We start from the raw sequence: 15,585 nt of genomic DNA, 5'->3' as shown, positions 1-15,585 counted from the left end.
ATTTAACTTAAATTGTTATTCATACGTTTCTCAGAAAACTGTTAGGATTTAGAAGACATTTGTAGAATCGACCTCAGGTCTTACCGGGAAAGAATCTGTGTCATTTTTAGATTTCTTTGGCAATTCAAAAAAAATAGCAGATCTACAAGCTCATAGGGTGCTGGGCTATGAGCTTGTAGATCTGCTATTTTTTGAAAAATCATGAAAATGTGCAAATCTTTGAATATATGTTTTTAAAGCCAACATTTGTAACTCAAATCTTTGCTTCTGGGTCCCTGGAACAAAACATTTTGAGATGGAGATCCGCGGCCAAATATTTGCTTTAATATGTTTTTTTATTTTATATATATATATATTCAAGATTTTCCATCATGTTCATGATAGCATGCAGCTTTAGTCCAAGTGAAGGAACTGCTAATCTACACCAGTTCGGAGACGTTCTGGAGCAGGACGGGGTCGTGGTGTCCTGCGGACGCCCCCGGGCGCCAGACCAGTGGGTCTGGCTCGTGAGCGGACAAGTTTGCAACAATGATGCAGTCTAGAACCTCTGTTAAATTGTGAATTTTCCATCATGTTCATGATAACATGCAGCTTTAGTCCAAGTGAAGGAACAGCTAATCTACACCAGTTCTCCATCATGTTCATGTCGGGGCGTCACAGGGGGGGTGTAAGTGGGACTGAGTTACTAGGGCCCCCCCCAAAAAAAGAAGTATTTCTTTGGTCTTTTTTAAAGAAAAAAAATCATAGGGGGTCCCGGAGTGAATCTAAGTCCCCAGGGCCCAGAATTTGGTGCTACGCCCGTGTGTGTGTGTGTGTGTGTGTGTGTGTGTGTGTGTGTGTGTGTGTGTGTGTGCGTACTTCATAATATTAACAGTATGACTTTGTATAAGAAGATGAATAGCACCACCTCAGGCTCTAGGTCTGTGAGTTATTTAAATATACACTGGAACTGGAGCTTGAACAGACTGTTGGTGGAAGAAAAGTTGAGGGCCTGTAATTATACAGTTGTACTGTGGGTGGTGCTGTTGTCTGTGGTGGGAAATACCCCCCACCCCTCTGGAGCATGGAGTCCCATAGCCCGTTGGTCGGTCACCCAGTGATTGGCTAGTTGGTTGTGCAGCAACAGTTCACAAATGACATGAAAGTCATAGTGAACAACATAGTTTGGTAATGAATAGATTATGTAGATGAATCAAACTAATCAACCATTGTCTGAATCTGTCTGGTCTTTACAATGACAGTGGTTTCCAGTTTGTTTAGAAGATAGTTTTTTTTTTATCTAGGCCTATTCTATTTGATTATATATTTGATTTGAGCTATTAGATCTAATGTTAAAGCGTGTTAAGAAAACACTTTTTTTCTGAATTTATACACTTTCCAAAAGCTGTGTGTGGGCGAAGCAATCATAGATATATTAGCTAAAGTCATAGACATTAGCTAATAGATAATATCCACAGTTGAGTTCCTGACAGGCAATGATCTAATTATAGTGCTACTGTCCCTCTGAACTATGGGATCTAGTGCTGCTGTTGTGATGTACCAGAAGTGGGCAGGGAAAGGCAGTCCATTGATAAAAAAGGCTTGTGGACTGAGAGTGAATCTTTGTTCAGTTGGTCCTTAAGGCCCTGGTGTCCCTCAGGTGGAATCTGACAGTTTTAAGGACAATGTATTGCAGGTAGGAACAATATTGCAAAAATTGTTTTGGTTAAGTTAACTTTGCCTTATTTAAATTTGTATAAGATATGTGTCAAATCTTGAAATACAAATTGTGTAGATTATGGGGATGCTGCACTAGAGTCGACTGACACTTATTGTTATCTAGACTAACCGTGTTGAATTATTGGTACCAATCTCTGTTTGTATTGCAGGGATTCATGAATCTTAATAAATGACTGTATTAACTCTGGCATCCCTATTTTGGTCAAATAATGATTTAATAATGTTTTAAATGTTTCATTTTCTTTTCTTAAAAAAAAGATCTACAAGATCACAACACATCACCATGCAATGAATTGTGAGCTTGTAGATTGGCTATTTTCTTTAGTTGTCCTATAACAAATGATATAAGACTTGATAGGATTTTTCCCTATAGTCTTGCAAAAATAAAAATAAAACGTAGTCTTCAAATAAATAGGTAGCCTAGTTTAAATAAGCATTAATGTTCTGGGGAAATACATGAAATTATGCCTAGAGAATTACCTGTAGCCTTAGGCTATACCCAAAATGCAGTAGTAGGCTATTCATTCATGGAATAGTCTATTTTTTAAACTTGTGCAGGTATTGATATTGATATTACAGTATGATACACATTCATGATCTATTGCGCTGTTGTAGTGTGGCTGAAATTAATTCAATGATCATCACAATGATTTTGTTGAATACTTTATGTATTGATAGTGGATAGTGGTTTTCTGCAAACTTCTAAATAAAGTATTCAATCAATCAATAAATCAATCAATCAATCAATTAATCAGTTGGTCAATCCTATTTCATATTCCATCCCCTTTGTGATATAATTGACATGCAGGTACTTTTCACGAGAGTATGCGTCCTTTGTTACATTATGCAATTACATAGAAAAATGTGCAACACCAGTAAACGACTAAATGACAATAATCCTTATTGGTGCTCTTTTTTGATTGAATGATTGAATACTGTATTAGCAGTTTGTTTCTATTGTGGTCCTGTGTATTCAATTCATCAAGACATACAATCTGACCTCATTAAACATGGGGATTTATTTCCAGCCATTAAGACTGTAGAGCTGGGCAATAAGGACAAAATCAAACATGTTTGACCAAACACCTCCATTGACAATAATATCCTATTATGACACGTCATGATGCGACACATTGTGAGCTGTCGATCGGCTGTTTTCGCTATTTTCGAAAGATTTTGAACATTTTAGAAATTATAAAATAGGGCTTAAGTGACTAAAACAAGGAAAATATATAATATATAATATATATACGGTATAGCCTGCATAAGAGAGGGGATCACAAACTGTGCGTGTGCGTGTATGTGTGCATGCGTGCGTGCGTGCGTGCGTGCGTGCGTGCGTGCGTGCGTGCGTGCGTGCGTGTATGCGTGCGTGCGTGTGTGTGCGTGGTTCTAGATATATTTCTTGGTTAATTTGGTGTGTGTTTGTGTGTGGGGGGGAGGGGGGAGGGCATAGTGTTGCCTAAGGCCATTGGTTCTCAAAGTGGGATCCTGGGACCCCCAGGGGTCCTTGGGGGGGGTTCCATTGGGTCCCCAGCAAAAGCGTTTAACACAGCATCACAATCATCTCAAACACTTTATCCATGTATATGTTGGCTATTCAAAAATAGCAGATGTACAAGCTCGGAACATTTTTAATCATTTTGAATTATTTTAACACAAATATTCTCTTCTGGGGGTCCCTGGCATTAAACCTTTTCAGATGGGGGGGGGGGGTCCGCGGGCAAAAGTATATCCATTTGGGGGTCCTTGACACGACAAAGTTTAAGAACCAATGGCTTAGGCTGTGTGTCATAGTGCTCACCCTGTTGTGTTGTGTCTACAGGAGTGTTTGCTGCAACCACTGGTCCTCTGAGGAGAGGTTAGATGGGAAAACGGTCATCATAACGGGAGCCAACACTGGTATTGGCAAGGAGACCGCCAGAGACCTGGCCAGGAGAGGTGGGTTTCTGCACTGGCTCTCAAAGTCACTGTTGATTTTGACAGCACTTTGATTTAGTTTTAGTCATCTGAAATGTTTTAGATTTTAGTCGACTAAATCTACAGTTGATTTAGTCGACTGAAATGTATGTTGGCGGGCCTTGATGGCATCGTAATGCCTGATGTTACACTTGGTTGCATGCTGAAAATAGCCGATCTACAAGGTCACAGCACGTCGTGATCGTTGTGAGCTTTTAGAACAGCGCAACACCCTAGCGCAACCAAGCATAAAATTAATTATTTTTCGTTCTACTGGATCTCTTGTACAGTCGTCCCTTAAGATTTTTGTCTAGTTTTTATTGTTTGTCATTATAGCTTAGTTTTTATTGTGTTTTTATTTAGTTTTCGTCAGTGATAAAAGGTAGCCGACGAACATTTTTCGACAAAATGAACACTGCTCAAAGTGAGGGGTTTCCAGGGAGTCCCCAGCACAATTACAAACAGTTTAAACCAGCGGTTCTCAACCTTTTCTGGAGCAGTGCCCTCTATAACATCTCTAAAGCGTTCACGGCCCACCATCTGACTAACGTAGTCGGCTACTTTAAGTTCTCATTTATCCGCATCAAAATGAATTTTTTTTTTTGAAGGTTTCAAAGAAAAGAAAAAAGTTATATCAGTGTCATATTATCAATACCATCTAAGGGATTTGCCCATTATTCGGGGGCCCACTTGCAATAACCTCACGGCACACCAGTGGGCCCCGGCCCACAGGTTGGGAGTGGCTGGTTTAAACACTTAAGCCCCATTTTATTTTGTGGCTTATGGACGGCAAGCGACACCATTTTGTACTACAGGCTATATAAATGAGGCTTAAGGCTCTTAAACAATGTGATCCATTCCACCTGACACCTTCACTTAAACACTTGACTTCATTTTGCACACCAGACAGGGAACTGGGTGTCTGTCCCAATGAGCACGCACGCGCACGCACGCGCACGCACGCGCACGCACGCGCACGCACACACACACACACGCACACAGTTTTCTGAAAGCTTTTTTTCTGCAGACCATAACATAGGACTCACTGTCTTGCAGAAAACTGGTATCTCCATATTTCAGGAGAGATTTCATCTTTTTTTGTGTTTTTCTTTACGTTAATGAATGCCCTCTATGTTATACTTCATCGTATGATCGTAGTGTAGCAAAAATAGCCGATCTACAAGCTCATAGCACGTCACATCGTGATGCATTGTGATCCTGTATATCTGTTATTTGCACTACTTTTGAATGATGTCGGAAAAACCTTTGCCTGTAATAACACATCCAAAATAGGGATGCCAGTTTAAAAGTCTTTTCTGTGGGTTTTATAGATATTTATTATTTAACCAATGACAAGTATATTAACAAGACCTTGTGACTATATAAAAACTACATTGGAACACAGGCAAATGTTTCCATTTCCTGAAAAGTAACGGTTTTGGACACGGTTTCCATCCAAGAGCGAGAGATATTCAGAGCTGTATGTGTGCATGTAATCTCTGGAGGAAGATCATTATAATATGCTGTCACCGACATAAACCGTATCAATGTACTGAAACAAAACAAAGTAGAAGGTTAATAAGCTTTATTCCTTTGACATGTTGAGAGAACATGTTAGAGACCTACAAAGCTCAAAGGCATTTTGAGAAGGATAACAGCAACAAAAAATCTCTACACTTCACTAATGCCATTATTACCCATTACCGATACTACCAGCAACGACCGACATTACAATCACAGAATTTAATACATTATCCGTAATAGTTAATGAGGAAATGTGGAATTGTCCACTGGAGAACTGTTAGCATATGTAACTGTTTATTTACAGTTTAACAAATATACCCGGGCCTACAGTATATACTTCGTTGACTCTGGTCCCCCAGGGGTCTGCACTTGGTCCCCTTCTTCTCTAACTCTTTGCCGAAAATATCTAATCTACAAGTTCACAACGCGCCATGTTGTGGCGCACTGTGAGCTTGTAGATCGACTAGTTTCACAAAATGTTTGCCTATTTTGACATTTTGGATGCTGTGGTTAATTAGAATGTGTATGGCTGTTAGGGCATTGTGGTGGGGGAAATGACGCTTCCTCTCATGGGAGCAGGAAGACAGAGACAAAGCCACTTTGATGGGACACAAGTGCTTCGCTCTGAGTAACGGTCCCCATCTCCCATAATTACTGGACATAGCAGCTATTGTGTTTGTGTGCGTGTGGGGTGTGTGTGCAAGCCGTGTCCGTATGTGTATATTGTGTATTATGTAGTTTGAGAGGGCGCGACACAGCTAGAACTAGAGGGCAAGCATGTGTGTACCCCTCCCTGCTCTCATTAAGAGGAATGCATCGTTATTTACGTCAGACGAGGGGTCCTGTATTCATGTGAGGGAAGTGGATGGATAAATGAAGCTCTGAATGAGTCTGTACACATTGAATTACAACAAACAGAGCTCTTAGTATGACCTCTTAACTTTGAAGTAGACTAGTAGATAGTAGACACTATTGTGCTAAAGGGATACATATTACATAATAGTGAAATTATGTTGCTTCGGACACACAGACAGACAGACAGACAGGCAGCCTGCCTGCCTGCCTGCCTGCCTGCACGCACGCACGCACGCACGCACGCACGCACGCACGCACGCACGCACGCACGCACGCACGCACGCACGCACGCACGCACGCACGCACGCACCTACCTACCTACGTACATACATACATACATACTGTACATACTGTACATAAAGAACTTGAACTCATTGAGCGCATTCTTTCAGGTGCACGCATCATCATGGCCTGCAGAGACTTGGAGAGGGCAGAGGAAGCCAGGAAGGTCATTCTGGAGGACACAGGAAACGAGAACATGGTTGTGAGGAAACTGGATCTGTCTGATACCAGGTCCATCAGAGCCTTCAGTGAGCTCATCAACAGAGGTAGAAATGTCCCCAATAAGTAAACACAGACTGGGCGTCCTCTGTTTGGTTGCAGTTCTTTTTTTTCTTTTATAGAAGTTAGTTAGCTCACACGTAGCCATACGCAATGGATGGATAGATGGATGCAAGGGCTGAAAGGGGAGAGGTTATTCAATTGTATTACCTAAACCATTTAAGCTCTATATACTTTGTTGTACTACGAATAGCGAGAAATGCCGATCTACAAGCTTCCAAACGTTGTGAGCTTGTAGATCAGCTACTTTCACTTTGTATATTATTATTATATTTTTTGAATTTTTGACAGTGTTTTTCTATATTGGTCTCCAAGTTGTAAGTGGTTAACAGTCTATAACGTATTGTTGTTACTATGCTATACCTGTGTGTGTGTGTGTGTGTGTGTGTGTGTGTGTGTGTGTGTGTGTGTGTGTGTGTGTGTGTGTGTGTGTGTGTGTGTGTGTGTGTGTGTGTGTGTGTGCGTGCGCGTGTACGTGTGCGTGTGCGTGCGTGAGCGTGCGTGTGTACGTGTACGTGTACGTGTACGTGTGCGCGTGCGTGTGCGTGTGCATGTGCGTGTGCGTGTGTCTTACAGAGGAGAAGCAGGTGAACATGCTGATAAACAATGCAGGCATCATGATGTGTCCTCACTCCAAGACTGTAGATGGCTTTGAAATGCAGTTGGGAGTCAACCACCTGGGTAAGAACACCATGGTATGACTGCATGGTCACTCACATCACACTGAGCCTGGTTACACTTGACTTTCTTGATACGGGAATGGGAGACTAGAATTTTATGTCCAATCTTACATATTCACAGCATTTTTTGAGAGGTTGTCTTTTTGATCAATAACTTTTTGTTTGTTTGTGTTTTTTTTTTTTTTTTTTACCAATCTGTATGGTAGAGTACGTTAATAAATATAACTAGAACAATTGCGGTGGTTGGAGGTGGCCTCCCTGCTCTTCGATTGATTTACATCCTGCGGTCGGGTAGGACCACTATTGGTTGATGAGAGACACTGCATGAAGCTCAAATGGAAATGATTTGCGTTCCTAAATGTGCTCTCTGTTTTAGCTCAAAGGTGAAAATGTTGGCGCTTGCACTATAGGGACTCGGTTTCAAGTCCTGGATAGGACACGAAAGTGAGGGAATGCGGCTTTAAGCCCTCCTCCAATTGAAGTTGTCTTTATTTAGTAAGTGACAACAGCTGGTGCTGGAAATAAGTGGAACAGGACATGTACAGTAATTCAAGGCTAATAAGAGGAAATGGCATATTAGTCAGGGTAACCCCCCCCCCCCCGCGCCCCCTTGGCTAACGCAGGCATGGGTACACCTGTGTGTACACACACACACACACACTCACACACACACACACACACACACACACACACACACACACACACACACACACACACACACACACACACACACACACACACACACACACACACACACATCCTTTTACATGTGTTTCACATGTGTGACTGATGAACTATAATAAACACTGTCAGGCCAATAGTTTACCAGGAAACAGAGAACAATGAACAATAGCAGACAGGATCCCCAAAACACTTCAGGGGTTCTTGAGTCCAATTCTAACATTAATAACATCAACTAATTGTGTAACTTCTTCAATTGTACAAACATCTTTTTTGATATAATCTTTGTATACATGTATTTTTGGACAAGTTCTCTAAACACTACTAAACACTATTTTGATTTGCGTGTGTCTGCCAATGCTCACAAAATGAAGCAGATATCAAAAATGTACCTTAAAACACACTTCACTAAAAGGAAATAAAGAACAGAGCTAAAATAAAGCAATAGCCTACAAACAAAAATAAACGGTGCTACATAAATCACGTTTATTATTAGAATTTTCTTTCTCAACAGGGTCTGATGTTGACATTGATTATTATCAACGTCAACGAGTGCATTATTATTTTGTGTTTTGCTTTTGTTTTTAATGTTTTTAATGCATTATTATTGTGAGTTGTTTTTTGTATTTTATTATTTATTTATTTTATTTTTAATGTTCGAAATAAACATTCATTCATTCATTCATTCATTCATTCACTTAACACTCAACACATTGCTTTCCCCCCCTTGATAACCTTAAAATTTTCGCTCTTCCTTAACTTCCTGTCTAGGTCACTTCCTGTTGACCTACCTGCTGCTGGACCTGATCAAGCATTCTGCTCCGTCTCGTATCGTCATGGTGTCATCGGTGGCTCACACCTGGTCGGGCCTGCGACTGGACGACATCAACAGCGAGAAGAGCTACGACACCGTCAAGGCGTACGGGCAGAGCAAGCTGGCCAACGTCCTCTGTGCGCGCTCACTCGCCCGGCGGCTACAGGGTGAGAGAGCCGAGCCCTTCACAAATAAAGTGGAAGGAAGAAAGAAAGAAAGAAAGAAAGAAAGACAGAAAGAAAGGAAGAACAAAATTAAGAAAGACAAGTTAAATATGCAGCTGTGTAAAAGTTACAATGTTAGTAACCTGAGGAATCTTTCATCGAAAAAATTGCCAGAATAAAATCTATATATATTTTGAATAGTCAAAATAACTATCTATATCTTAACATTTATTGTGAGAAAGTATATTATACTTTCCCACAATATATTTTATAATTAGATAAAAAATGTCCACAATCTGTTTTCATCCTGTACTGTAGGCCTACATTTTTCAGCTTTTTTTTTATTTTTCATAAATCAACGCTATTGAACACCGTTTACGTCTGTGTGTTGGTTAAAACAAAATAAATGAAACGTATTAAAAAGCGCCTCTGACAAAACCTCCTAACTCCATTGGATCCTCAATCTGTCGACCAAACCAGCTAAATCCACCCCCTCTCCCCTGTGTGGCACACAGAGCTGCAGACTGGAGAGCGGAAGAAAACAAACTTTAACGAGGCAGGGTGTTTCAGCCCGTAGTCGTAACTATGCAGTGTACCTGTTTATCAAACTGGCACTGACACTAATGTAACATTAATGTGACAAGAAACTAGTTCATATAGCATTTCTCTTGCTAGTTCTACTGAAACTGCAACTCTGTGAACCCGTCTTTGCAGAAGCTATAATAAGTCCTGCTTATTATTGTGTAGGCCTATATAAGCAGTGTCATGAAGCATCAGGGTATTAATTCACAAGTTGTGATGCATTGTGAGCTTGGAGATCCATTGTCAGCTGTTCTTATGTACAAATAATAATATTTATAATATAATAATAAGATGGACAAAACCTCCTTGCTCCACTTGAGCTGGATTTGGGTAAAGTGGTGATAATATAATGACCCATGCAAGTATCTGACAATATATAAAGTCATAATACCAACTTTGATGAGGCAGTATTGCTTTGTTTTAAAATTATCAGGTTTTCTTCATTTCCTGAAAAAAAAGAAAATCCTGAAAAATGAACATTTTGGAATTTGGGGTTTCTGCCCGACAGCAGAGAATACTTAGTGTCAGTGGTGGAAAAAGTACTCAAATGTTTTACTTAAGTAAAAGCATCAATACTGCAATGTAGAAATACTCTGTTACAAGTAAATGTCCGGAATTCTAAATGTACTTGAGTAAAAGTAATAAAGTATTGGCATCAAAATATACATAAAGTATCAAAAGTAAAAGTACTAAAATGTTTGAAAATAGCACATCTACAAGCTTCGCGACACGTTGTGAGCTTGTAGATCGGCTATTTTCAAATAGCCTATGTATAAAAAAAAATCAAAATGTTACTTAAGTACAGTACTTGAGTAAATGTACTTAGTTACTTTACACCACTGCTTAGTGTGTGGGTGTGTGTCTGCATGTGTTCTATAGGCTCAGGGGTGAGCGTGTTCTCCCTGCACCCGGGCGTGGTGCAGTCAGACCTGTGGAGGCACCAGCACCAGTGCATCCAGGTAGCGGTGAAGATCTTCAGGGTTTTCACCAAGACCACGGTGGAGGGAGCTCAGACCACCATCTACTGTGCTGTGGAGCCAGGCCTGGAGAGCCACACTGGAGGCTACTTCAGGTTGTACTGTAGGCACACACACACATGCGCGCGCAGCCGTGCACACACTCATACGCACACACACACACACACACACGCACACGCAAGCACGCACACTGGCAACTGAATTTGAGTTGCCAGTCTGAACAGGGCCACATGCCTTGACATGCATGAGCCACTGCCATGACTTCTCACCAATGGTGTAAAGTAACTATAAGTACATTTACTCAAGTACTGTACTTGAGTACAATTTTGAGGTAATTTTACTTTACTGGAGTATTTTCCAATTGTCTCTACTTTGACTTCTACTCCACTACATCTCAGAGGCAAATATTGTACTTTTTACTCCACTACAATTATTTGCAAACTTTAGTTACAGTTACTTTGCAGATATAAATTGTTATATCATAAAACATACATTAACCACTTCAGCCCCATTTTAAAATGTGAAAATATCAGATCTACATAAATATCAGATCTACAACGATGCGACGCATCGTGAGCTTGTAGATCTGATATTTTCGAACATTTTAGTACTTTCACTTTTGGTACTTCAAGTACATTTTGATACCAATACTTTTGTACTTTTACTCACACCACTGCTTCTCACCTGCCTTCCTTGCCGTGTACCTCTCTCTCTCTCTCTCTCTCTCTCTCTCTCTCTCTCTCTCTCTCTCTCATCTCTCTCTCTCTCTCTCTCTCTCTCTCTCTCTCTCTCTCTCTCTCTCTCTCTCTCTCTCCCCCCCCCCCCCCCCCCCTCTCCCTCTGAGCTAATGGTAGGTGTTGAACTACACATCAGCAATCCATCTCCCGGGTGGCTAGTGCACTGAGAAAGGGACAGACACCCTCGCTCTCAGCCGATACTGACGATAATCCACTCCGACCGACTTACTTACTTACCTACTTACATGTGTCAGGAGAATAAGAAGCAAGTACAGACGATTGGAGGCAAGGCAGGTTCAAATACAATGAGCCTCATTCCCAAAATACGTCTTAGATGTCTATTGTATTTTAGTGTAGTTTGTTCCTGTATAAAGACCGATATGGGATTCATAAAAGGGTTTGCAGCCAAGATTTGGAGGTGGGGTCATAAGGGCCTGAATGTGTATTGGCTGCATATCTTGCCTCTCACGGCAATGACCGTTCTGGCTATAGTTGCTCTCTCAACTCGACCGACTAGGTGTCAGACAAGCTAATACACAACAAATAGTTGTCCTTTGTAAACTGACTGTGGGTGTGAGGGGGCTCTAGCTGCAAGAATCAAGTGCTGCTATAGACTGACCAGGGATCAGATTACTGCAGCCAATATGAATGGTTTAACAAAGTTGTTGGATTCCTTATTAATCAAGGTGAATACATGCAAGTAGTAGCCTATAGCTGACATCTCGCAGACTGCGAAAGAACAACATTTTAGGTTTGTCGGGTGCATACAGTAATGGGTGCATGTGTTCCTTTCTGGTGCGTCTTTTTTTTTAATTCTATTTACGTCGGCTCCACTCGGATCTCGGAACCAATTTCAGCGGTCCATTCAGGGTTCGGGTCTGTCATTTTGAATCTGTGAAGAGCTTTAGGTAGCCCTGAGGCCCATAGGGCAGGATTGATTGATTGATTGATTGATGTATTTCATTTAGTAAGACATGAGAACATCAGTACATGGACGTACAAATTCACAATACAAGGTCTACTAAACTGGGAGACTCATTAAGCACTGAGCTTGTTTAAGATGAGATTCCCATGCACACAAATCATGATGTCATATAAGAGACAGACAGATAGGAGCCTATATCTCCTGTTTCCTTAGCGTGAGGCAGCTTGATGTACAAGTACACCCCCTGGACATGACGCCAGTATGTCGCCAATCCAGCCTTTGATGCTGAGTGCCAAGCAGGGATACACTGGGTCCCATTATTGTCCACTGTCTGGTGCTCAAGGTCACAAGACTTGATGTTACACCTCTTCATGATGTTCTTTATGCACACACAGACAGTCACAATGGCAGAGGTTGGTAGAGGTTTGGATTGTGTAGTTACCTTGCCATGATGTAACTCCAAAGGTGGACGAGAAATACAAAATAACTGCTCCATTGATTCGGAATTGATGCTCCTCATTGACTTACATTGTACGGAATTGAAACAGCTCTCAAAGTCACTCTTTTAGCACGTAAGCGAACACAAATGCAGACAATATAGATTAGAACATCACCAAACCCAATACTGTTTATTATTCCTTTTTTTTTTACTATTTGAAGATCTGGATACGGATCCAGGATCCGCAGATCCAGTCCAGGTTTTCTTCCCAATAAAAATAGCAAAATCAACAGGAAGTTAACATTTTTATAATTGGTGATATAATTGATGTTCTACATTGTCTGAATCAGCTTTGTTTGCGTTAGTTTACGTGCTAAAAGAGTGACTTTTAGATGTTTCACACCGTACAATGTAAGTCAATGTGGAGCATATTTTGAATTCTCAATTTCTAATCAATGGAGGCAATTATTTTTGATTTCATGTCCACCTTTGGAGTAACATCGTGGCAAGGCAACTACACACCCAAACCTCTACCAAAGTGGTCTTGCCTTTAAGGTAAATATGTGTATTATGCATGTTATGGCATGCATATGAATTAATGCCTTGTACTCTCGCTCACACACACACCACACACACACACACACACACACACATACAACAACACACTCATGTGCCATGTCCATTGCTATGTGTTAACAGTGACTGTGCCCCGGCACGGTGCTCCAGGGACGCCTCAGACGACGACTTGGCCCAGAAACTGTGGGAGATCAGCTGCAACATGTTGGGCATCACCTGGGACTAAACCCCACCACACTCACCTGGGACTGACTGATGTTTTGCAAGTTTGCTGTGTCCTAGAGACAATAGGCTCTATGCACAGCAGCCACTTTGGAGAGACATTGGAAATTGAAATCTCACTTCCTTCACAGGTGTTACCAATGATACTAATGAAGGCTCTTGTTCCATTCTGGTCAAACAGGGGTCAGGGTGCTGATATTGTGCGTGTTGGCTCACTGGAAACACTCTGCTACACCAGTGGGTCTCAAAGGGCGGTCCAGGGACCCTCATGTATCCTTGAGGGGGGTTCCAAAAGGCCCCTTAAAAAGGTGTGTAACTCTGAGAGGGTACAAATGGAACCAAATGGACCCGTAAGGGTCCATTTGGTTCCATTTGTACACTCTCAGAGTTATGGGGGTCCTTGAAATGAAAAGGTTTGAGAGCCACTGCTACATGAAATGGAACAGAGCCTTCATTCGTATCATTGGTAAAACCTGTGAAGGACGTAAGAAAGAGGCCCAATAATTTATTTCCAATATGGCCGCTGTGCATAGAGCCTATTAGTAGTTCTTGTTGTCGGGGTATTAGTCATATTTTCTATCATTATACTACCGTGACAAATGAAGGAAGTTATCGTGCCAAAAAAAACTGCACCCAGATCCTTGAGTTTAAATGCCACGTGTACTTATTAAAATGCTCTGCTTGTGCCTACATCAGACCTGTACACAGATTGTGAATGGATGTATCTAGGGTTTGATATTTGAGTTTGTCTTTACTAAAGCCCTATTCTGAGCAGATCAAATATGCATATAATGCAATGTATAAACAGCACTGTGCAGCACTTTTGTACAGACAATGTTATTGCTTTTGAAAGGTATACTATACTAGTCCATACCCGGTGAAGTGCGCAGGCGAAAGTAGTTGCAAACGTGGGGTTATCCCGCGTCCCGTCGCGGTGGCTGTGTGCAAATTCAGATCAATTGCTCCAGCCACTGAGGAGAACCGGGCAGAAGAGATTTGGCCTCACCACCCTCACACCACCCTCACAGAGATTTGTAGAATTATAGTAGGATAAATGATGATCTAAGTGCTGATCTAAGTGTGTGAAGGGATGCAGGGGTGGGTTGTGGTCAGGGGGTGCCATGTGCTTGACTGCCTTGTATATTTAGTAGATTAGTAGTGGTAGGAATATTTAGCACAATCTACAGCACAAACACAGTGACCTGGGAAATAGTTAGATAAAATGTCCCATAGCATTTTATATCTTGGCACCCTGCTAAAAGGTAAGGTGTTAACGAACCAATGGCCTGCCTACAACAATTTCATCTTTATTGTTCTTGATAATTGGTTTAGTGCCTCATAATAATTTGGAGGCTTTACCCTCCCACCAAGCCGTTTTAAAGCATCGGAAAATAGCCATTTCAGAGGTCTTTTTTATTAATTTTTTTTAGGTGTATGTTGGCTCTGGTTTGACTTACGTATAGTAAGTAAGGATGTCAAAAAACCTACTATTCTACATGGCATCTTCTATTATTGCAATGCATGCATGGATGGTCATGTGAAAATAAACATGTTATTGTCAAACATACTGCTTAGTTCCGCCTGTTTTCTTAAAACCCCTGTACAACTTTTGTGCACACTGCATGAGTAGAATTCTGCAGGCTGGTAGCTAGACCCAGCATCATACGTACATGCAGGACAACACGTGACAGACTTACATGTGATGTGGAATTTTCCCTGGGGGTTAAAGGGACTTAGTTTTAGCTTATTAATAATGCGAGACTTGAATGGCTACATAATGGGCATAAGCCAACAACAGCCAACCTCCTGACAGGGCTTTACTGGGACTTGGTCCAGTCCACCCAGTTAAAAAAACAAAGGAATGTTGGATGTACAAGGCTGAAACTGTTAGTGTTTACTGGCCCAATTATTATGGTCGTACAAATGTAGTGACCACTCTATATCGCTGCACACATTGGTACCAAATCTGATGAATTTGGTACATTGATAAACCAGGCCCAAATGCTGTGTGCTGCCTGCAATACAGTTCTCTCCATCGAATATTCACTTTGTATTTGGAATACAAAACTATGCAACATTTAACTTTTAGTTTTACTTATACTTGTTCTTCTTGTTTATCCTGTTCTTTTTCTTCTTCTTTCTTTCCCTTCAAAAAAAATAATAACCTTTT

General features: G+C 41.1%; 1 protein-coding gene across 1 annotated transcript; it reads left to right on the top strand.

Annotated features, from left to right (window-relative positions):
* Positions 1–1,575: 1,575 nt before the first annotated feature.
* LOC308076741 (retinol dehydrogenase 12-like) lies at positions 1,576–13,714 on the top strand. The gene is made up of 7 exons (XM_080417187.1): positions 1,576–1,675; positions 3,545–3,660; positions 6,450–6,605; positions 7,195–7,299; positions 8,751–8,960; positions 10,419–10,611; positions 13,317–13,714. Exons 1-7 carry the CDS (start codon positions 1,665–1,667, stop codon positions 13,417–13,419), a joined length of 894 nt encoding a protein of 297 aa, XP_080273313.1. The 5' UTR covers positions 1,576–1,664; the 3' UTR covers positions 13,420–13,714.
* The last annotated feature ends 1,871 nt before the right edge of the window (positions 13,715–15,585 follow it).

The sequence above is a fragment of the Gymnoscopelus braueri genome (genome assembly GCF_963280865.1).
Source record: "Gymnoscopelus braueri genome assembly, chromosome: 21".
Taxonomy (NCBI): domain Eukaryota; kingdom Metazoa; phylum Chordata; class Actinopteri; order Myctophiformes; family Myctophidae; genus Gymnoscopelus; species Gymnoscopelus braueri.
Note: the sequence above shows the minus strand (reverse complement) of the source record. Positions and strands in the feature narration are given on the sequence as shown.

Coding starts and splice junctions, on each gene's coding strand:
- LOC308076741 (XM_080417187.1), top strand. Junction 6,606..7,194: donor CAGTGAGCTCATCAACAGAG/GTAGAAATGTCC, acceptor TGTGTCTTACAG/AGGAGAAGCAGGTGAACATG. Junction 7,300..8,750: donor GTTGGGAGTCAACCACCTGG/GTAAGAACACCA, acceptor CTTCCTGTCTAG/GTCACTTCCTGTTGACCTAC.